The 22,187-nt window shown below is 44.8% G+C and overlaps 1 protein-coding gene across 3 annotated transcripts in view; it reads right to left on the bottom strand.

Annotated features, from left to right (window-relative positions):
• Window positions 1-22,187, bottom strand: part of RPS6KA5 (ribosomal protein S6 kinase A5) — a 60,339-nt gene that overhangs the window by 21,507 nt on the left and 16,645 nt on the right. For 2 of the 3 annotated variants that reach the window (XM_040412113.1, XM_040412115.1), the window contains exons 2-8: window positions 20,842-20,913; window positions 14,470-14,688; window positions 10,672-10,787; window positions 5,224-5,331; window positions 2,660-2,743; window positions 1,225-1,328; window positions 463-613 (exon numbers count right to left, since the gene is read on the bottom strand). In XM_040412113.1, coding sequence (XP_040268047.1) covers window positions 463-613; window positions 1,225-1,328; window positions 2,660-2,743; window positions 5,224-5,331; window positions 10,672-10,787; window positions 14,470-14,688; window positions 20,842-20,913 — 854 coding nt within the window. Of the gene's footprint in view, window positions 1-462; window positions 614-1,224; window positions 1,329-2,659; window positions 2,744-3,409; window positions 3,464-5,223; window positions 5,332-10,671; window positions 10,788-14,469; window positions 14,689-20,841; window positions 20,914-22,187 lie in introns of those variants that run through there. The other variant, XM_040412114.1, reaches the window with a different exon arrangement.

The raw sequence follows: 22,187 nt of genomic DNA, 5'->3' as shown, positions 1-22,187 counted from the left end.
ACACTATAGGGCTTCACTATCTGATCGTCTGACACCCAGCACCCCTCGTCGGTCAGGTGTTCTGCACTAGCTCTGGCATTAGAGATCCACAGCACTATCCACTGTGTAGTGGACAGGGCTGGTTACTGCAGCACTGCTCCCCTTCACATGCTGAAGTAACCAGCTCTGTGTACTACACACTGGACTGAGCTGTGTAGTTCTGGTACTGACTTCCAGCGCCAGAAATACTGCAGAATAGCTGAAATCGGTGAGGGTGCAGGGTGTCAGACCCCCCCCACTGATCAGATAATGATGGCCTATACTGAGGAAAGGACACTCTGCAGGCATTTTGACAGAAAATATACATTTTGTATATTTTACAAAATATATTTTATACAATATACAAGTGAGCAATACTTTCTGATGGCGAAACATCCAGAACCGTACACAGTATAGGCACGTTATATGATCAGCATTACTTACCTGGAAAAAAGGATGTTTCTTTATTTCATCGGAGCCAGCTGGACCGCAGCCAAGGCGCTTTTTAGGATCTTTCATCAATAGACTTCTAATAAGATCTTTCACCAGCTCGCTCATTTCTTGAGGATAGGGCGGGTCGCTTTTTAATATTCTCCTGCATAAAAGCAAACAACATCCGATCCGTATTCGTGCCTCCGGGAACCAAATATTAATACTAATATGACTGCTCTATCAGTGGCATGCTATGTCTTTTTTATTATTGTTTCTATATTTTAACTTTTTTGTAATTCTTATAGGAGAAAGAGCAGCACAATTTCAAGAAGTAGTGGAAGAAGCAGCAGGGTACCCGGCAGCACAGAGAAATTCCGAGGAGAGAAATAATCTTCTTTGAGGTCACAGGCTAAGCTTTATACAGTGGAAGAAACAGGGTTCCCCAGCAGCACAGAGCATTTCAGGATAAATGTGTACTGATCCAGTGGGAGGTCACAGGCTGATAATTACATAGTGGAAAAAACAGCACAGAGTATTTCAGGAGAAGTGTTTGCTCATTCTGTGAGAGGTCACAGGCAGTTTTACACAGTAGAAGGAGCAGGGTCCCCAGCAGCACAGAGTATTTCAGAAGAGGCATGATGTTAGGACAGGGCTATGCGTGACAGGGGCAGTATCCTATGGAATGGGCAAAGAAAATCATACAAGAGGCTGAATCTGACTTTGCTTTTAGAATATTTGCTGAAGTCACATCTGTCATAGTACAACAGGACGTACTTAGAAATTTCAGCTTGTGAATTTTTCTCTCCATCTACAGTGAAAGGCGACGCTCCTGTTAGCAGTTCATACATCAAGACCCCCAAACTCCACCAGTCGACAGCCTGAAACAGCACAATGAAATATGTTTAGCTTTAAAGGAGTTGTCTCATCATGGACAATGGGGGCATATTGCTAGGGTATGCCCCCATTGTCTTATAGGTGCGGGTCCCACCCCTGGGACCCGCACCTATATCGAGAACGGAGCCCCGCAAGGTGGTGGCTGGAGGACTCTGGTCCGGCCACCACCAAGCCGGCTTCCCATAGAAGTGAATGGGAGCGTACCGCGCATGCGCGGCCCCCGCCCCCTTTCATTTCTATGGGGACAACGGAAATAGCTGAGCCAGCACTCGGCTATTATCACCGGCTCCATAGAAAATGAAAGGAGGATGGCTGCGCATGCGCCCTCCTTCACTTGCGGGGCTCTGTTGTCGATATAGGTGCGGTTCCCAGCGGTGGGACCCGCACCTATAAGACAATGGGGGCATATCCTAGCGATGTGCCCCCATTGTCCATGATGAGACAACCCCTTTAAAGAATGGACAACTTGATATCAGCGACATCACGGAGAATGCAGCCTATCCATTCACTAGAGATCAGCGGTGACATCACTGAGAATGCAGCCTATCCATTCTCTAGAGATCAGCGGTGACATCACTGAGAATGCAGCCTATCCATTCTCTAGAGATCAGCGGTGACATCACTGAGAATGCAGGCTATCCATTCACTAGAGATCAGCGGTGACATCACTGAGAATGCAGCCTATCCATTCATTAGAGAGCAGCGGTGACATCACTGAGAATGCAGCCTATCCATTCACTAGAGATCAGCGGTGACATCACTGAGAATGCAGCCTATCCATTCATTAGAGAGCAGCGGTGACATCACTGAGAATGCAGGCTATCCATTCTCTAGAGATCAGCGGTGACATCACTGAGAATGCAGGCTATCCATTCACTAGAGATCAGCGGTGACATCACTGAGAATGCAGCCTATACATTCACTAGAGATCAGCGGTGACATCACTGAGAATGCAGCCTATCCATTCACTAGAGAGCAGTGACATCACTGAGAATGCAGCCTATCCACTCACTAGAGATCAGCAGTGACATCACTGAGAATGCAGCCTATCCACTCACTAGAGATCAGCAGTGACATCACTGAGAATGCAGCCTATCTATTCACTAAAGATCAGCAGGGACATCACTGAGAATGCAGCCTATCCATTCACTAGAGATCAGCGGTGACATCACTGAGAATGCAGGCTATCCATTCACTAGAGATCAGCAGTGACATCACTGAGAATGCAGCCTATCCAATCAGTAGAGATCAGCGGTGACTTCTCTGAGAATGTTTCAAGTGGCATCAATATACAAAAATATATTAATCTCAATACCTTGTCGTGTCCAGAATCTCCACCTTTGACGATCTCGGGCGCCATATATTCTATGGTCCCACAAAAGGAATAGGTTCTTTCATTCTAAAAGTAAAGAAATGGTTAATTTGATCTCAAATAAAAGAGATACAGACACAGAAGATATTTATTTGATTGCACCCACATGGATTGGAATACATTTGCAAAAAGTGAACCCTTTGGAATGATCCGAATTTTTGCAGGGATTACTAATAATATAATGGTCTAATTAATATCTACGGTTAAGTCCCAATTATAGACAAATGCAATCTAACAAAACTAAACACACACGCATGTGAGAAAAACTAAGTGAACACTTGAATTTAAAGGGGTTGTCTGGGTTCAGAACTGAACCCAGACATACCCCTATTTTTACCCAGGCAGGCCCTCTGATATGAGCATTGGAGCATTTCATGCTCCGATGCTCTCCCTTGCCCTGTGCTGTATCGCGCAGGGCAAGGGCTTTTTTGTTTACATTTCTCACTGCTAAGGGGAGGCTTCCGCCCATTAGTGCCGGTGACGTCACCGGGCTCACTGCTAGGAGGGAGACTCCTTCTAGTTTACCCATAGAGAGCCCAGTACGTCACCGGATCTCCAGAAAAAAGCCCTTGCCCTGCACGATTCAGCGCAGGGCAAGGGAGAGCCTTTCATGCTCCGATGCTCATGTCAGAGGGGCTCCCTGGGTGAAGACAACCCCTTAAATAACTCGCAGATCCCCTTCACAGCAATTACCTTCACCAAACATTTCCTGTTGCTGCAAACAAGATCTGTTTAACGTTGAGGAGGAATTGTGTCCTGTCCACCACTCCAATGTGCTTCAGTTCCCCAGTATTTCTGGGGTGAAATATTGCACGGGGTGACGTCATCGAGATTTTGCACGGTGTCTTCAATCAAGATGGCTGCGACGGCCTCTCCGCAATCAAATGGATAAGGAGAGTATGTTTTTTTTTTTACATTTTTAAACTGGATTAGCACCTGAAAGGCCTTTATTTTAATATCAGATGCCACGATCAGCGATGAACGCAGCATCTAAGGGGTTCAATGATGGGGGTAGGGGGGGGGGCCAGCGCAATCGCCGTTCACCGTCATTGCACCCGCTACATACATAGGAATGCGCAGCCGAATCAAATTCTTCATAATTTCCCTCATCTCTAATTAAAAAAACATGGGAACAACACAGATGCCTTCAGCTGCCAAGTGCACATGTAACAGGTCAGCCAGTGTCATAGGTACAAAACTGCTGACAGATGCCCTTTAAAGGTAATTCCAAAGGATTCACTTACTTATTCTTGCAACTGTAGACTACCTGCAGTGAACTATAGGCCTCTCAGTATCAGAACATGCAAGGCTGGCACAGGTTCATTCCATACAACAAGCACAATGCGGCGCTTTTGTCCACCATATTTCATCGCCATAATACTGGATCATAAGATAATAATATCTATTATACCTGAGAACATTTGCAATATTGACTCGACATTGAACGCTGATGAGTCTTACATACGATTTATTTCTGCTGACTTTTAAAGGTTACCACCCACTGGTACAAACCCAATTATGATTCAGAGGATTAAATGAGCTGAATAGGTTCCTCGTGTACTGACAGAGATATGGAAATATAGCATTAGAGACAGGGACACTCTCTAATAGAAGAGTATCCATCCTTCCAAAACAATAATCCCAATGCCTGTCCTCTCGGCACCTTATATGTAGTACAGACAGAAATTTTGGGTCTAAGGCTACTTTCGCACTCGCGTTTGGTGCGGATCCGTCATGGACCTGCACAGACGGATCCGCACCAATAATACAACCGAATGCATACGTTCAGAACGGATCCGTTTGTATTATCTTTAACATTGCCAAAACGGATCTGTCTTGAACACCACTGAAAGTCAATGGGGGACGGATCAGTTTTCTATTGTGCCAGTGAAAACGGATCCGTCCCCATTGACTTACATTGTGTGTCAGAACGGATCCGTTTGCCTCCGCATTGTCCAGAGCGGAATGGAGGCAAACTGATGCATTCTGCACGGATCCCTATACATTCAGAATGCATTAGGGCAAAACGGATCCGTTTTGGACAGATTGTGAGAGCCCTGAAACGGATCTCACAAACGGAAACCAAAACGCCAGTGTGAAAGTGGCCTAATAAGCATAATTTCGATTTTTCCCCATGTCCTTGCATGCTTTCAGAGCGGGCATGCCCTTCCTGAGGCGATGTCTGTCCTTACTTTGGTGAGCTCCTGCTTCCCACATATCCCACAATGCTCTGCACAGCCCTCTGGGCCAATCAGAAGTCTCCCCACTTCTGCTCTCTCTCCCCTCTCACAGCAACACAGAGAAAAGAAGACAAGCTGCAGCTGCATCCCCCTCCTCCCCATCTTATATTTGCTTGATGGATTTTTTTTGGGGGGTGTGTGAAGGTTTATAAAAATAGATAGAGGTGAGGAAAGGGGAATGAATGAATGAATGAATTAACTCATTTATTTTGTTCCGGCTGATAAAACCCTAACGGGACCTCACGACGGACTGAGTGAGTCACTTACCTCATCCGACAGAAACTCCTTACTCAGACCAAAGTCTGTTAGGACCACGTGGCCGCTGGAGTCCAGGAGAATGTTTTCGAGTTTGATATCCCGATAAATTATTCCCAGCTGCAAGAGAAGGAAAAAGTAAAGGAGTTCCTCATTCCCTGTGAAATGACTGTTTATAGTAGAGGACTGTGCGGGAGATGAATGGGAGAAGCTGCGGATCAGTCAGGCATCCAGCACATAAACAGCAATAAATCTTCCACAAAAAAAAAAAAAGAAAACTGAAACGTCTTCAATTTATGAGGCTGAAGAAACTGAGTTAGGCCTCATGCACACGGCCGTTGTGTGGCCATTCCGTGCATTGGGGACCGCAATTGCGGTCCCCAATGCACGGGCAACATCCGTGCAGCAGGCCGGACCCATTCAACTTGACATGTCATATTTATTTGCGGTGCGGAACAACGGAAAGAAACACCATGGAAGCACTCCGTAGTGCTTCCGGTGTTCCGTGACTCCGTTATGCATCTCCGGAATTGCGGACCCATTCAAGTGAATAGGTCCACATCCGTGATGCACATGGCCGGCGCCCGTGGATTGCCGACCCGCTGTTTGTAGGTCGCAATACGGCCACGGCTGCCCAACGGCCGTGTGCATGAGGCCTAAGGCTACTTTCACACTAGGGTTTTTGCTGGATCCGGCAGGGTTCAGCAAAAACGTTTCCGTTACTGATAATACAACCGTCTGCATCCGTTATGAACGGATCCGGTTGTATTATCTTTAACATAGCCAAGACGGATCCGTCATGAACTCCATTGAAAGTCAATGGGGGACGAATCCGTTTTCTATTGTGTCAGAGAAAACGGATCCGTCCCCATTGACTTGCATTGTGGGTCATGACGGATCAGTTTTGCTCCGGTATGAAAAAAGAACGCATTTTGGAGCGCTCCGTTCTGTTCAGTTACGTTTTGTCCCCATTGACAATGAATGGGGACATGCCTGAGATATTTCGCCTGGAGGGTTTTTCTCCATGGGAGAGAAAAGGTTTATTGTTCCTAGGACAACTTCAATCAGAAGGAGTTTTCAAATCCTTTACGCAGTTGCAGGAGGAGTTTAGCTTACCTAACAAATTTTTCTACCAATATTTACAACTGAGACATGCGTTTCAGACGCAATTTCCCAGGGGTGTACGAATTTCTGATCTTCCCCCAGTGGTTAAACAGTTATTAAAAGCCTCTTCCACTAAGGGCCTTATATTTTTGCTATATAGACATATTATAGATGTCTCCTCCTCTTCTACTACCATTAAGGCAAGGGTCCAATGGGAGAGCGATCTTGGTGCATTGTCCCAGGAACAATGGACAGATATCTTGGCCCTCACTCCCTCTCTGACGGTTAGTGAATCTCAGCGACTATCACAATTGTATCTCATACATCGAGTATATAGAACCCCACAATTTCTCTTCAGAATTGTGGAAGTGCGTTCAGACTCAAAATGTCTTAGATGTGGGGAAGGGGACGCAATATTGATCCATATGATTCGGAACGGTGTACGATTGCCGATACTACTGGGAGGATGTCAGACATATTATAACAATGGCCACTCAGATACGTCTACCTGATGACCCTAGGGTTTGTATACTGGGGATACTGGACTCTCCGGGATTGGGAGACAGAAACTCCCTATGTATTCATAGACTCCTGTTCCAGGCTAGGGTACTAATAGCTAAACACTGGATATGAGAGCCCCCCCCCCCCTACAAAACAAGAGTTCATTAATAGGATGAATATAATTTTGAGATTAGAAAAGGGAGTATACGCTAGACGAAAATGTCCAAATAAGTATTTATCTTTATGGCAGGGGAGGGTTGAGTCAGCGCAACTAGCGTCCCAGGCATTAGTTCAAATGTCTTCCTTACACTCCCTCTCCAGGGGAAACATATAGTTACTGTATAATGTTCAAAAGGCTGGCCTATTGTAGATAGACGGAACTGTCTTGGCGTCCAATTGTATAACTGCTCATACACATACTGGTACGGATGTCTCTCGGCTCAAGTTGGGCTAGGGTGGGGGGGAAGGATGTTATTGTGTTATTTTATACAAGGTACAACGTTCAACTACCTAAATGCTGCAATATTCATATAGATCTGGATTTACCATAAGTTGTCATGGGTGTCTGCGTACACCAATATTTTTGTAAGTTGATATACTTATGACCGACTATACAAAAAACTACGGACTCCTTGATGATATTCATGTGATAATGTTTATTTTAATAAAAAAATAAACTGATTTTAAAAAAGACAATGAATGGGGACAAAACGGAAGCGTTTTTTTTCCGGTATTGAGATCCTATGACGGATCTCAATGCCGGAAAATATTAACGCTAGTGTGAAAGTAGCCTTTGAATGCTGAATTTCAGTTTTGAAAAGAAGGCACACGCTACATTGGGCATTGTGGCCTGTCCTGATGGCTTGCTACAATGTATCAGTCTGGAGTCCAGAAAGTTTGCCTTGTCCAGATTGGATGCAATTGTGGCAAACTGTCAGCTGTGGGAAGAATTACACCTGTGCTGATTTATAACCTCAGACACGACCATAGCCATCTCGCGGGTCCACAAATCGTGGATCTGCAAAATATGGATGTGGTCTGAGTTGCATCCGCACTTTTTGAGGACCCACTGAAGTCCGTCTTCTATGGACATATTCTAACTTTTTGCAGAATGGACATACGGATGCGGAAAGCACACTGATCATCCATGTGCTTTCTGCATCCATATGTCAGTCTGTCTTTTTTGTGGAACAATCTTAGGATGTAAACTAAAATGCTCCTATTCACTGGAAGCAAGCAGGATCTCAACAATAGCAAGGAACAAACACAATGGGGCGATTTACTATACCTCCTATGCCAGAAACTGGCGTAAAAAAAAAAGTTGCAAACCATGGGTTTGCAAAGTTTGAAATAAAACTGCAAATAAATTTAGTCGCCATTGGTGTTTCTATGTGCCCTCGTCACTTTCTGAAAAGGGTTGGGGCATGGGCAAGGCCATTGACACACTTATTGTCATGTAAATGACGGAACAAAGAGCGTCAGAGGGCGCCCAGACTGCAGGAGGATGCCCTTAATTTATGACGAGGCGTGTGCCAAGTACATCCGCTGGAGGCGCAGGGGGTACCAAGACCAGCGTAGCAAATGGCAGTTGTAGATGTATCACTCTGTGATTTACATGAAATCAGAAACCCTCTTTAATGCCTGCCTGCTTGTTGGACGCTGGTTTGCACCTTGCAGCTGGCAATACCAAACCGAGTTCTGTCTTCATCATCCCTGCGGAGTCTTCGCTCTAGTTTTTGCATTGGCTAGGCTACATCAGACCGGCACAAGGAGACAAACTATACTAAGAAGAGGGGGCAAGGGCTCCCAAAAACCACCAGCCATCATCGTGCTGCTTCTTGCATCCATATACGCTCGTGACATATGACTCCCTGACCTGACTACATCAATGCAAATATCAATTTCGCCTTCTGCAGGCGGCCACAATCAGTCTTTTGTGTGTAACTGTGTCAAAGACTGCGGGATTAAAGATACGGAGAGTCCAGCTACGCCCTGGTCTGACAGGCTGCAAAATTTTAGGAATGCGTCTGCCTCTCACTTAAAGGGGTTATGCCCTAATTGATGCAAGAACGGAAAATCAGACTTCATATAGAACATGACAATCTCCTAATAAAGCTGGAACCAGCCCTGTGCCTCACATGGGGCCAGAGATCTCAACCTGGCAGCTCGGGAGGCGAGTCCTTTCTGGTGCAGATCTCTCCCTGTAACTGCCACAGCTTCTAACAGAACATATGGCTGGTGACAGTTGAAGATTTAAACTGAGCGCGTGCGACCACCTCAGTGAGAGGCAAAAATAAATAAAAATAAGAAAAAGAACAAACAGCAGGTGGCGCTATAGAGATACATTTTATTGACTACTGTAGCTCACTGGCTTTACCCTAAATTTTTTAATTACATGCAATTACAAAAGTCTTCAGATCCAGGAGCTGGTTTGAAAAATGTAGACTACGTTTCGTGACACAACTTCTTTAAGTAAAAAAAAACAAAACAAAAAAACATTACCATTGCCATGCATTTTTTCTTAAAGGGGTTGTCAAAGATTTTTTATATTGATGGCCTATCCTCAGGATAGGGGCCTCCTCACAGTATACCAAGCACAGCGCTGTACACTGTTTAGTGCCTCTGCTTGGTATTGCAGCCCAGGCCCATTCACTTGAATAGGACTGGTGTGCGCCTTGTCCACGTGACATCACTGGCCTAGGAGGAGGCTGCGGCGCACACTCCGGCCTCTTCAAACAGCTGATCGACAGGGGTGTCGGGAGTCGGACCCCCCACCTATCTGCTATTGAAGACCCACCCTGAGGATAGGCAATCAATATTAAACTCACAAAAAAAAACAAAAATCTTGCTCAGAAAAAAAAAATAAGAATAGTGTTAATGGATTCATCAGCATTTTTAAGACCTCTGCTTGCTATAAATGAACAGAAACATACTTCTTTAAATCTAGACGCTGAAAAACCTACTACTTTTCAAAGCTGAGGGTCTGTCACTCTTGTATCCAGCGTAGACAACCCTCAATTGGCTATACGCTTGAGGCCTCATGCACACGGCCGTTGTTTTGGTCTGCATCCGAGCCGCAGTTTTGGTGGCTCGGATGCGGACCCATTCACTCCAATGGGGCCACAAAAGATGCGGACAGCACTCCGTGTGCTCCGTTTCCGTTGTCTGCAAAAAATATATAACATGTCCTATTCTTGTCCGCGCTTTGCGTACAAGAATAGGCAGCTATATTAAAGGCTGTCCGTGCCGTTCCGCAAATTGCGGAACGCACACGGACGCCATGCGTGTTTTGCGTATCAGCGGTTTGTGTGCATGAGGCCTGACGCAGCACAAATATCTCTGATAGTTTATTACATTGTGTCAGTGCAGGTTAAATGTATCGGGCTGAAGCTGAGACTCATTACTCCGCAGAGGAAGAGGAGCGAACTGTAAATGCAGGGTGTCAATGAATGCTGCTCATACTACACATTATAGCTACTCTATGGAGGAGGGGGGATAACAATAACGACACAACTAATTCTGGATCCACAAGATCTGAGATAAAGCTCCAGTCTATTATAACTGAGCAGAATGTGAGCAAATATTGTTTTATAAGGCGTGCATGAGATCCTGTAAGTGGAATTATCCTTTAAGTGCCTGCATTTATGAGCTCTTAGCATAAGCGCCATGAAAAACCCACAAACAAAATAAAAGCAGTGGTTAATCAGTCACTTACAACCAGGCTCCCTGGCGCTGCGGGCTCCTCCTCATCGCCAATTTCCGACAACGTAAACCCACTATTTTTTCCTGCGCCACCTACGCCTCCCACAAATGCCGAAACGTGTTAATGCATTAAAAAAAAAGAGCAAAACAAACCTTGTGCAGGTGCTCGAGGGCCAGTACAATCTCCCCGATATAGATTTGTACTTCACTCTCCGTGAATTTCTCCCGCTGCGATAAATGCGTAAAAAGCTCGCCTCCGTTAATATAATCTGAAAAAAATAAGAACAACCGAATGGATTATTTAAAAGGGATGTTACAACCAGTTGAGACACACCTTATAGATTCCTTTGGGGGTCTGGATGTCTTGCTTGACTTACCCCTCCTGGAGGATGGACTATATCTACATTCAGCCAGTTCTGGGACTTAAAGAGCATCTGTCAGCAGTTTTGTACCTATGACACTGGCTGACCTGCTACATGTGCGAGAATCTAAACGATTAATTGATTAGTACCTGGCAAGAATTACCTAATATGAGGCATTAAATACCTCAAGGCCTCAGGGAAGGGAGCACACTACTCCAAAGCACAATATGGCAGCTTGAAGGGCATCTGTCAGCAGATTTGTACCTATGACACTGGCTGACCTGCTGAAGGCATCTGTGTTGGTCTCATGTTCATATGTGCCCGCACTGCTGAGAAAAATTATCTTTTTTTTTTCTTTTCTTTTTATATATGCAAATGAGTCTCTAGGAGCAACGGGGGCGTTGCCGTTACACCTAGAGACTCTGCTCTCTCTGCAACTGCTGCGCCCTCTGCACTTTGACAGCACCAGGTATAATGACGTTTTCACTGCTTGGTACTATCAATCGAAGTACAGAAGGGGCGGCAGTTGCAGAGAGAAATGAGCGTCTAGGAGTAACGGCCCTCGTTGCGCCTAAATGCTCATTTGCATATATTAAAACATGATTTTTCTCAGCGATGCGGGCACATATGAACATGGGACCAACACAGATGCCTTCAGCTGTCAAGCACACATGTAACAGGTCAGCCAGTGTCATAGGTACAAAACTGCTGACAGATGCCCTTTAAATACTGATAACCTATCCTCAGGATAGATCAGCATATCTGACTGGTGAGAATCCCACTTAGGGGATCTTTGTTGACCAAGCTTTTGGAAGGGGCAGCGCTGCTGGGGCGAGGGATACAGGCTCTTGCTCGAGTTGTGACATTACTTCTATTGGTCATATGGCCTTTCTGCAGCTCTGTCCTATTATAGTGAATGGTATTAAGCTGCAATACCAAGCACAGCCACTATAAAATGTACGGCGCTATGTTTGGTATGCTATGAAGAGGCTGAAGCTGTCTGAGCGTCCCATTCAAACAGCTAATCGTCAGGGGTGCCGGGAGTCAGACCCCCACTGAAATAATATTGAGGACAGGTCATCTATATGTAAGTCCTGGACAACTCCTTTAAGTCTATTACTTGATGTATCAACAGCGCTGGCACCTCCTGAACCAGCTCCACTTTCTCCTTTCCTATTTACAGTGCTGAAGAACCCATTTAGTAGCTCTGCTGTCTCTTAAATCCCAGTGACCAACTTCCCGGGGGGGGGGACGTAGGTGAAGCCTGGCCAATCTTTTCTATCCTCTCTTGTCATTTACAACAAAATCTGCCCACACAATGGTGATGAGGAAAATGATAAATTTGCAGAAAGGTAGTAGATATAGAACTTGCATATCTGTTCCTCCCAGACCTCAGCTCGAACCAGATGACAGTGCGGTTCTCTAATTTAGATCAAGTCATTTCAGGCAAGTGGGGAACCTCTTCGGTCTTCCTTTGCACCATCTTAGACTGGGACTACACGGCGATCTTGGCTGTGACACCCATCACAGGACTAATGATTGCTCTGTAGAAGTACAGCCTCACATGTGAATGAGTTCGCAGCTCGACTCACAAGTTGCCGTGACCGCAATCTCAGAATCGCAAAAAATTAAACACTGCTGGTTTCTTTGCGATTCTGGGGTCTCAGTAACTTGCAAATTGCACTGTGACCCCATTAACTGCCCTGCCACGTTCGTTGATTGTGCTATGGGTGTCAACGCCGAGATCGCCACCTAGCCCCAGCTTTATTATCTGGCGTTTTACAATGTATGGGTAACCACCTCTGAAAACACCCGTATTGTTTATGGTGTTTTTAGTGGCACTGGGTCATGTACATACATTTTCTTAAGCCGGTTTTTCCAGCCTTCTAGAGAGAAGACTACAGGGGGGGGAAAAAAACATATTCAGATTTCATGAGAATTTTACAGCAGATTCTGCATGAAAATCTGCATCAAATCCACCTCCAATGACACTGAATGGGGTTTCCACAACCCCTTTAGGGCACAGCCACACGCAGCCAAAGCAAATTTCTGTTGCCGATTTTTGCCTCGGTTCTGCAGGTTTCACCCTATGCATTGCAAATGCAAATCCAAGCTGGAAATCCACAGCAAAAATTGAAAAAACGCACCGCAAGTGAATTTATGCTGCAGATTTTTTTTTTAAGCACAGTGTGGAAGAGATTTGTTGTAAATCTCATCTGCTCCTGTACAAGGCTGCAGATTTTTCTACCGGCAATTCCACGTTGGAAAATCTGCAGCAGATTTTTCAATACACTATATGTGCCCCTAAAATGGTGCCATTAGAAAATACAACTTGTCCGGCAAAAAACATATAGCAACGTTGACAAAAAAATAAAAATAAAGTTATGGCTCTCAGAAGAGGAGGATGGAGAAAGGGGACGGCAATGTCTAACTGAGAATATTTTAAAAGCAAGGAAATATGGGCAATAACTGCTGCAGTGGTAGCCATATTGCTTGTCATCCAGTTTTCCCTGTTAAAGATACCCCCCCCCCCCAAAAAAAACCCATTCCAATCAACATCCTTCATCCTTTACAGAGTGTTCACTCCTCTCCACCAGCAGATACAGAGCATAATGTTTCCAAACACCATATACAGTATTTTTCGCTTTATAAAACACAGTTTTTTTTGCTCCCAGAAGTGGGGGGAAATGGCAGTGCATCTTATAAAGTGAAAACTTGTGGGCGCTTTCATTATGAAAATTCTCACTAGTATGCAGAAGGTGCGAGGAGAGCTGACTGTGGTGCTGCTAGTCAGTGATGGTCAGTTCGCAGTGTTCGCCAGGGAACACATGCGGGCTGCCATCTTTAGTAAGGTTAGACTCACCCGTCCGGCGATGCACAGGTAAGCCCTAGCAAATGCGGTCACCGGGAGCCAGCAGTTCCGAGAACAGCCCGATGAAGGCCCCCGGCGGCTGATCTCGGAACTGCCTGCTCCCGGTGACTGCATTCGATTTCAGACCGGCTCACGGCACAGGTAAGGGCTTACCTGTGCATCGCCGGACGGGTGAGTCTAACCTTACTAAAGATGGCAGCCCGCATGTGTACGCTGGCGAACACTGCAAACTGACCATCAGTGCTGCTAGTGTTTGTTGTACTCACCGCTCTCTGGTCTTCCTGCATGCAGTCAGGTCACAGTGCAGCATGGGCCTAGAGAAGACTAGGGAGTGTGACTGCGGGAGAGACCTCATGGGGGTCTGATCTGAGCTCAGATTGGAGGTCTGATCTGAGCTACAATGGGGGTCTGATCTGGTCTGATGTGGATTGGGGGTCTGTTCTGAAGTCTGATGAAAAATAATATTTTTATTTTTCTTATTTTCCTCCTCTAACAACTAGGTGTGTCTTATAAAGCAAAAAATATAGTACATGTTTTTCCAGAAAGAACATTTTTGCCTCTTGCATACTGAACCCTCCATTATATCATCCTGTCACTTACGGTACATTGTTCTCATCCTCCTCATGGTGGAGGTCACAGGCACCAACCACTATCCCTTCACCCCCAAAAAAAAGAAAAGAAAAAAAAAAAAAAAGAAAGAAAAGAATTAACTCTTACCCAAAATGAGATGAAGTTTGGTGTCTGTCTGGAAAGCATAATGGAGCGTGACGAGGAATGGAGACTGCCGGATGTGCTCCAGCACCTGACGCTCTGTTCGTGTGTGCTCCGCTGTCTTGGCTTTTTGGATTATAGTCGCCTTCTTTAGAACTTTCATCGCGTAAAGCTTCCCGGAGTCGTGGCCGCTGATTTTCCGCACCAGGAAAACTTTGCCATATGCTAGAAAACACCAAGTATTTTTCGTTACTAGTCATAATGAATACAGCATTCTGCATGGGCTAGGTGGAGTTTCCATAGTTGAAAATTAGATAAAGTGCAACCAAAATTTGCAAACTGAGGGGGAGATTTATCAAAATTAACAAACTGGCTTATGCTGTTTTCACACCTAAACTCCTGAATATTTCCGGAGATTTGCTGCAGTTGGCCTTTAGCTCTCACCCCGGAGATGTTCCATGTCGGGTGCGTTCTCACTACAGAGGAAACGTTCCAGGTCCCAAGGTAAGGGGCAGGAACTTTAGGCATGGTCTACTGTGATTTTCTGGAACATTTACTGCTGTCTTCACATATGCGCTCACTCAGACAAAATCTGGAGTTAGTACTAGGGCTCTGGGGAGAAAGTCTGGGTAAAATCCGGGACAGATATTGCGGAGGTGTGCGATCACACATACAGCCCCTCCAGGTAAACTCCAGAAAATGTCAGGATTCCACTGTAAGTGTGAATGGGGTTTAAGTTACCCAATTGGAACCAAATTCTTTTCAGAGCTCTTTTGGCAAATGAAAGAATCAATCTGATTGGACTCCTAGGACTCCTCTGTCCCCCTTTTTTCTTCTTTCCCGCTTCTATGTGCACAATGCTTCCCACATCCTCCGATATCAGCACATCTCCATACACATAAGAAGGATGGACGGAATTGACAGGTTCGTCCAACTTTGCTCTAATGCATAATGCACCTTTACACTTCTCGCCATATTACCTCTTCTGAGGCCAAGCACAGGGTCTGCAAGTCTCAATGTAATCCTCCTGCTAAGATTCCCTCACTCCAAGATCTATCAACGGCCAGCGTGTCCTCGCAAAGGACATGAGGGTGCTACAGAGCACCCACCGAAACTGCTGGGCTCCCCAGAGGGATGCTACTCTTTGCAAAACAGGGAATCTGCTCTGGATAAAGTTTGCTCCAAACAGAAGAACCCTGTATGGCCGTTTATTTTTACGTTCTTCTGATCTGTCAGAAAAACAAAGAAAAAAAACAAAAACGGATCCTGTAGTTTGAGCATCCACTATGCTCAGTTATGCACATATCGCCTCATAAGTCATTTCTGTCTGAGAACCGTTACTCCGTCTAAAATAACATACATGCAGGACTTTTTTTTTCCGTCTAAAGTAACGGATCTCAGACGGAAATGGCTAAAATGGATGCCAAATGTGCATAACTGATGCTTTAAATAAAGGATCCGTTTTTTTCAGGGATCAGAAGAACGGAAAAATAAATGGTGATGTGAACCCAGCCTAAGGCTTCGTTCACATCATCGTTCAGCCTTACCGAAAACGGAAAGGACGGATTTGGAACAGAAATGAGCTGAACGGAACCTAAGGACCCCATAGACTCTAATGGGGTCTGTTAGGTTTCCGCTCAGAAGAAGATTTGGGAGTGGAGACAAAAGTAGTGCAAAAAGTAGTGCATGCAGGACTTTTGTCTCTGCTTCAAAAATCTTCTTCTGAGCGGAAACCTAACGGACCTCATTCGAGTCTATGGGGTCCTTAGGTTCCGTTCGGCTCAGTTATGTGCCGAATCCGTCCTTTCCGTTTTCCTGCTCCGGAGAACGGAAAGGCTGAACGGTGATGTGAACGAAGCCTAAGATGAACATTGCAGTAATAAATACCCACTGCAAGCTTCACCTTGTGTCTTTCCTATGTAACTGCAACAAACTGATAAAGAAAGAGATGTCCACGAGAAGACAATCTGCTGACTGCTCCAGCAGGACTTCCCCCGGTGGGTTGAGTAACACCACTGACTCTGAAGCCACAATGACACACCTAGTTTTATGTTGCACAGATAATGCACAGTTTACAGCTTCTTCCCGCTGCTGCTGCTACTACTATTTCTACACAGGTATGTGACTATAAAAGGTTTCCTAAGGACCTTTCACACAGGGTGAGGATCGGAAAAAGTATCGGAGACGAGCGTTTGTAGGAGAGCTCGTTCCCGCCTACTGCCCCCTTGTAAACGTGCCACTGATCACCTGAGGAATGAGCAAATGCTGGTTTGTCAGGCGATTGCATCTTTTATGTGACACAAAAATGTCTCCTTCATCAGCAGCACATCGGCCTAAGAAAACAAGGATCTGCTGCCGGTAAAAAAAAATAATACATCTGTACCGACTGTATCGCCGAACATCCCCCATCACCGCTGCATGTAAATGCACATAACAAACGGGCAATGATCGGAAACAAACGTTCATTGGATGGGAATATTTGTTCCCAATCATTGCCTGCTCTCTCTGCCTTTGTAAAAGGGCCTTAAAGGGGTTCTCTCACTTCACCAAGTGACATTTATCATGTAGAGAAAATTAATACACGTCACTTTCTAATGCATTTTTATTGTCCATATTGCTTCCCTTGCTGGCTTGATTAATTTTTTCATCACATTATACACTGCCCGTTTCCATGGTTACGACCACCCTGTAATCCAGCAGTGGTGGCCGTGCTTGATCACTATGGGATAAAGCGCCGGCCTCTCTGGTGGCTGGGACCTTGAGAGTGCGCATGGACCGCTGCTTTTTCCTATCGTGTGCAAGCACGGCCACCACTGATGGATTACAAGGTGGAAACGAGTAGCATATAATGTGATGGAAAAATGAATCAAGCCAGCAAGGAAAGCAATATGGACAATCACAATACATTAGTATGTGCTGAAGTGAGACAACCCCTTTAAGACGTTACACCCGCCATATATATATATATATATAGCAGAGATAATAGTACCCATGTGATAAGCGCAGGAGAAGATGTTTTTACAAAGCGGTTGCTCTGTTTTTGGCAGCATCTCAAAGTGATGCAGAGGGCGCGCCACAAATCTACTGCGCATGTTGCACAATAGGTGTTCAAAAGAAGATCAGCGTCTATATGCTGCCCGCCTGCGAGACAAAAATAAATCTCGCAGTGATTGGGGCCGTGCTGCAAATATAATACAAGCCTGGGTCAGGAGAAGTTTCAGATGCTTTTACTTATAAGCATGCATTCACACTGTGTTCGCAGTGCATGGGAGGCATACGTTGGGAGGATCTCTTGACAGATGCCTCCAACATATGCCCATGTTAAAAAAAAAAATATTATATATATATAGTATGTGGTATACATTTTTGACAGATCGCCTTTGTGTGGCACAGCATAGCAGACCATGCTATAATGACGTATACCAGTACACTGTTTTGACAAAGGCCAGGTGAATGAGACCCTATGGATATACCCAACTCCTCCGCCGGGAGCTTTCCTAATTTACACGGCAAAGGCAGCCTGAGACTGGACAGCTCTGTAAAATTAGTACTTTTCATTAGGCCCTGTATTTTTGGCCCGCATCCGATCCGATTTCAATGGGTCCCGAAAGAAATGTGGACGACACTCCATGGGATGTCTGCTTTCGTGTGTCAGTTCCAAAGTCCCGCAAAAAAAGATAGAACATGTCCTATTCTTGTCCGTTCTCAGGACAAGAATAGGCATTGTTACAAGGAAACCGCAAAAAACAAAACAAAACAAAAAAAAACGCGGATGCAATCTGTATTTTTTGCGGACCGCAAAACACAGTCGTGTAAATGCCCCCTTAGTCTGTTAAAAAAACAATAACTTAATCATACATTGGGGGAGATTTACAAATCAAAATGAGCCACATGCTTTACACCACATTCATGACGGCAAAATGCATCAAAGTGCGCCAAAATTGTAAAAGTTGTTAGAAACTTGCATCCATCATCAGCCCTTTTGAAATCTGGCAAGTTTTCAGACCATCCGGTGTAAGTTACACTGTCTAAATCTTAGATATTATTATCAAATCTGCCCATTTTGTTTCAATTTCATGACATCTTCAAGATACCTGCTTGTCAGTAAATTGAAACCTTCTTACTGACAGATAGAGAATGCAGACAAATGTAGCAAACCCACACATCAAAAAGTAATCTGCTCCTCAGTCATCTGTTCTCCTCTCTGCATGTAAAGAAGGTTTCCATTCAGCAAACAGAGATCTTGGAAATGGCGAAGAACTAAAACAAGAAGGGGATAATTTATTACGGCCCCCTATACCAGAAACTAGAGTTAGAAAACGGTGCAGGGTCACGTTTTGTAACTGTTTAAAGGCACGGGCGCCTAAATTTGGGGAGTGACGGAGGTGGGGGCCATCATCCCTGGCAAATTCCTGGTGTAATTGACAATATTACATCTACTAAAACACAAAGGGGGTATAATTTATTATGACCTCCTATAGCATGCCTCGTCATAAATTAAGAGGATCCTCCGGCAGTGCGAAGGATATCAAGGTCCGATGTAAAATGCAGGTCTTTGATGAATGACCCCTTAAGTCTATTAGAAAGTTGCAGAGTTTTTTTATTTCATTTGACAAAAATGAAGCTTTTTAGAATGAACGCCCCCCTCCCACACACACACATGTACAGACCTGCTCGCTATCCACAATGCAGCCGAACTGTTTCGATAGCTCCGGCCTGGGAAGTCACTGGTGCCATTTTATAGATAAACACCCAGTGCCAATTGACTGAGGGAACAATCAAATGTGCCGCCTACACAGAAAACTTCAGAAGCCAACTCAATATATGGAGGAGTGAACTATAGGAAAATGTCAGGATGAGAGCCGGCGAAAGACTTTTAGCTGCACAATGCTTGTCAAAGGGGACTGACATCTTGAGATTTCAGCTACAGTCTGACCAAGAGTGTTAGGCACAGTGGCTGTATGATGGCACACTGAGCCCCCCTGCGGTACTGCCATACCATGCCCCACTAGCTGTGGTATGTACAAAGCTATCATTCCCAAGATGCAATTTTCCTTAAAACTCTGCACATATAGGTGATAAGGCTGTACGTCAAAAATCTTGACTTTTCTGTGATTTTATGTATCGCTTGCTGCTTTTGAAAAAACTGGGTAGGGGTTAGCAGGAGGGGCCTAGCCTTCCACAGCCCAAAAGATTTACTGTAATTGACGTTCATAACGGGCGTCGATTTGCTTTACTGATGCGTGGACTGCCCGCTCCAGTGCATTTTTATTTATTATTTTATTAAAGCCCATCTGTCAGCAGATTTGTACCTATGACACTGGCTGACCTGTTACATATGCCCCTGGCAGCTGAAGACATCTGTGTTGGTCCCATGTTCATATGTGCCCGCATTGCTGAGAAAAATGATGTTTTAATATATGCAAATGAGCCTCTAGGAGCAATGGGGGCGTTGCCGTTACACCTAAAGGCTCTGCACTCTCTACAACTGCCGCAACCCTCTGCACTTTGATTGACAGGACTAGGCAGGAGTAATGATGTTTTCACTGCCTGGCCCTGTCAATAGAAGTGCAGAGGGCGCGGCAGTTGCACAGAGAGCAGAGCCTCTAGGTGTAACAACAACGCCCCCGTTGCTCCTAGAAGCTCATTTGCATATACAGGTGAAACTCGAAAAATTTTAATATTGTGCAAAGTTTATTTATTTCAGTAATGCAACTTAAAAGGTGAAACTAATATATGAGACTCATTACAGGCAAAGCGAGATATTTCAAGCCTTTATTTGGTATAATTTGGATGATTATGGCTTACAGCTTATGAAACCCCAAAGTCACAATTTTGAGGTACCCTTTGCTCAGGGGATATGGATTAATTAGCTGACTAGAGTGTGTCAATTTGAGCCTAGAATATTGAACCTTTTCAGAAAATTCTAATTTTAAGCTGCAATAATGCAATTCTTTTTAATTTGCATTACTGAAATAAATGGACTTTTGCACGATATTCCAATTTTTCGAGTTTCACCTGTATGAAAACATTCTTTTTCTCAGCAAGGCGGGCACATATGAACATGGGACCAACACAGATGTCTTCAGCTGCCAAGGGCATATGTAACAGGTCAGCGAGTGTCATAGGTACAAAACTGCTGACAGATGCGCTTTAAGACTGGCGTACCAACTGCCAGTCGTAATAAGTTCTCCCCACAGCGTCCAATGGAGCGTGCTAAAATTTCATACAAATGAAAGTAATATGGTCATGAACGTAAGGCCTAAGGGTGCATTAAAATGTTGCGGGTTTGCATAGATTGCTGCAAAACTGAGACAAAACCGCAAGACAGGAATGCAACTGCTATATTAAAATGATGGGTTTCTTAACGTGACCTACCTCCTGTACCCAGGACCTTCAGGAGCTCAAAGTTCTCGATTCCAACCTTCTCTTCATGTCCTGTCAAATTCGCTATAGAAAAAGAAAAAAATAGAAAAAAGAAATTCATTAGACGTAAAGGGGCCAAGTTAATTAGCGAAGCATCAGAGCGGCCGTACATTATCTTTACATCCCATTATTGATCGGATAGAACACGTCCGGCTCAGGCTCACATCTAATCCAGCAGACCGATCTCATTCAATCACCGCTGGATTGATTAAAACTTAAATGTGTAAGAATCTGAGTCAACAGGAGGGACAATCAGTGATGGCACAAATTCAAGGATATAACAATAAAAACCTGAAAGAGTCAACATCTTACTAATGGGGTGTCGGTAATTAATACCCGATCCTATCCCCCTACATCTGCCGTCTGGGGAGAGTGGGGGACACCATACACATTATATAGTTGCCCGCTTAAGCAAAAAATTTTATCTAATGTGTATGAGTAGTTTTATATTCTTAATGGGTCCCTAACTTCGATCTGTGACGCTATTCCTCACCATATCTCCCGGATTGCGGACCCATTCAAGTGAATGGGTCTGCATCCCCAGATGGAGGGCACGCGGTCGGTGCCAGTGATACGGTGCACACACGGCCGGTGCCAGTATATTGCGGACCCACTGTTTGCAGGCCGAAATACGGGCAAGGCCAGCACATAGTCGTGTGCATGAGGCCTAAGAAGGCCCGATAGTGTTACCTAATTACCTATACAGCAATGTGTACCCCAATAGTCAACATGCATACAAATAAATATTCATCCAATAACCTCAGCGTTTAGCCCAATAATAACCGAAATACTAAACCCATCAATGTGCACCCTAATGTGTATCCCTATATTTACCAAATAACCCATCTAGCTGTGTGAACACTACTGTTTTTGTTTTGACTGTAGGATCCATTGTCATTTGCTACAATGTATCAGTGCAGACTGAATACAGCAGCAGCACTAATACCCCCTTCTGTCCTGGAGTCCAGGCTCACAGCTCTCCTGGGGTAATAGCCATGAGCCTGGAGTCCAGACCTGGGGGAGATTTGTGCCGCTGACGATCTATACATCAGGAGCGATCACAATATCTTGGACGGTGGTTACGAAGGAAATCTTGTTGTGCAGCACAATGCACGGATAATGCCAGGACATGAAGGACTAAACTGGATTCAGTGCTGGGAATAATGACACCCCAGTGGATCCCACCGGGGCAGCGGCACATTACAGTGCCTTGAAAAGTATTCACCCCCCTCCTTGACTTTTTTCGTATTTTGTTACATTACAGCCTTATGTTCAATGTTTTGTTAATTTGAATTCTA

The sequence above is a fragment of the Bufo bufo genome, chromosome 11, assembly GCF_905171765.1.
Source record: "Bufo bufo chromosome 11, aBufBuf1.1, whole genome shotgun sequence".
Taxonomy (NCBI): Eukaryota; Metazoa; Chordata; class Amphibia; order Anura; family Bufonidae; genus Bufo; species Bufo bufo.
The sequence above is the reverse complement of the archived record's forward strand: the minus strand, read 5'-3'. Positions and strand labels throughout refer to the sequence as shown.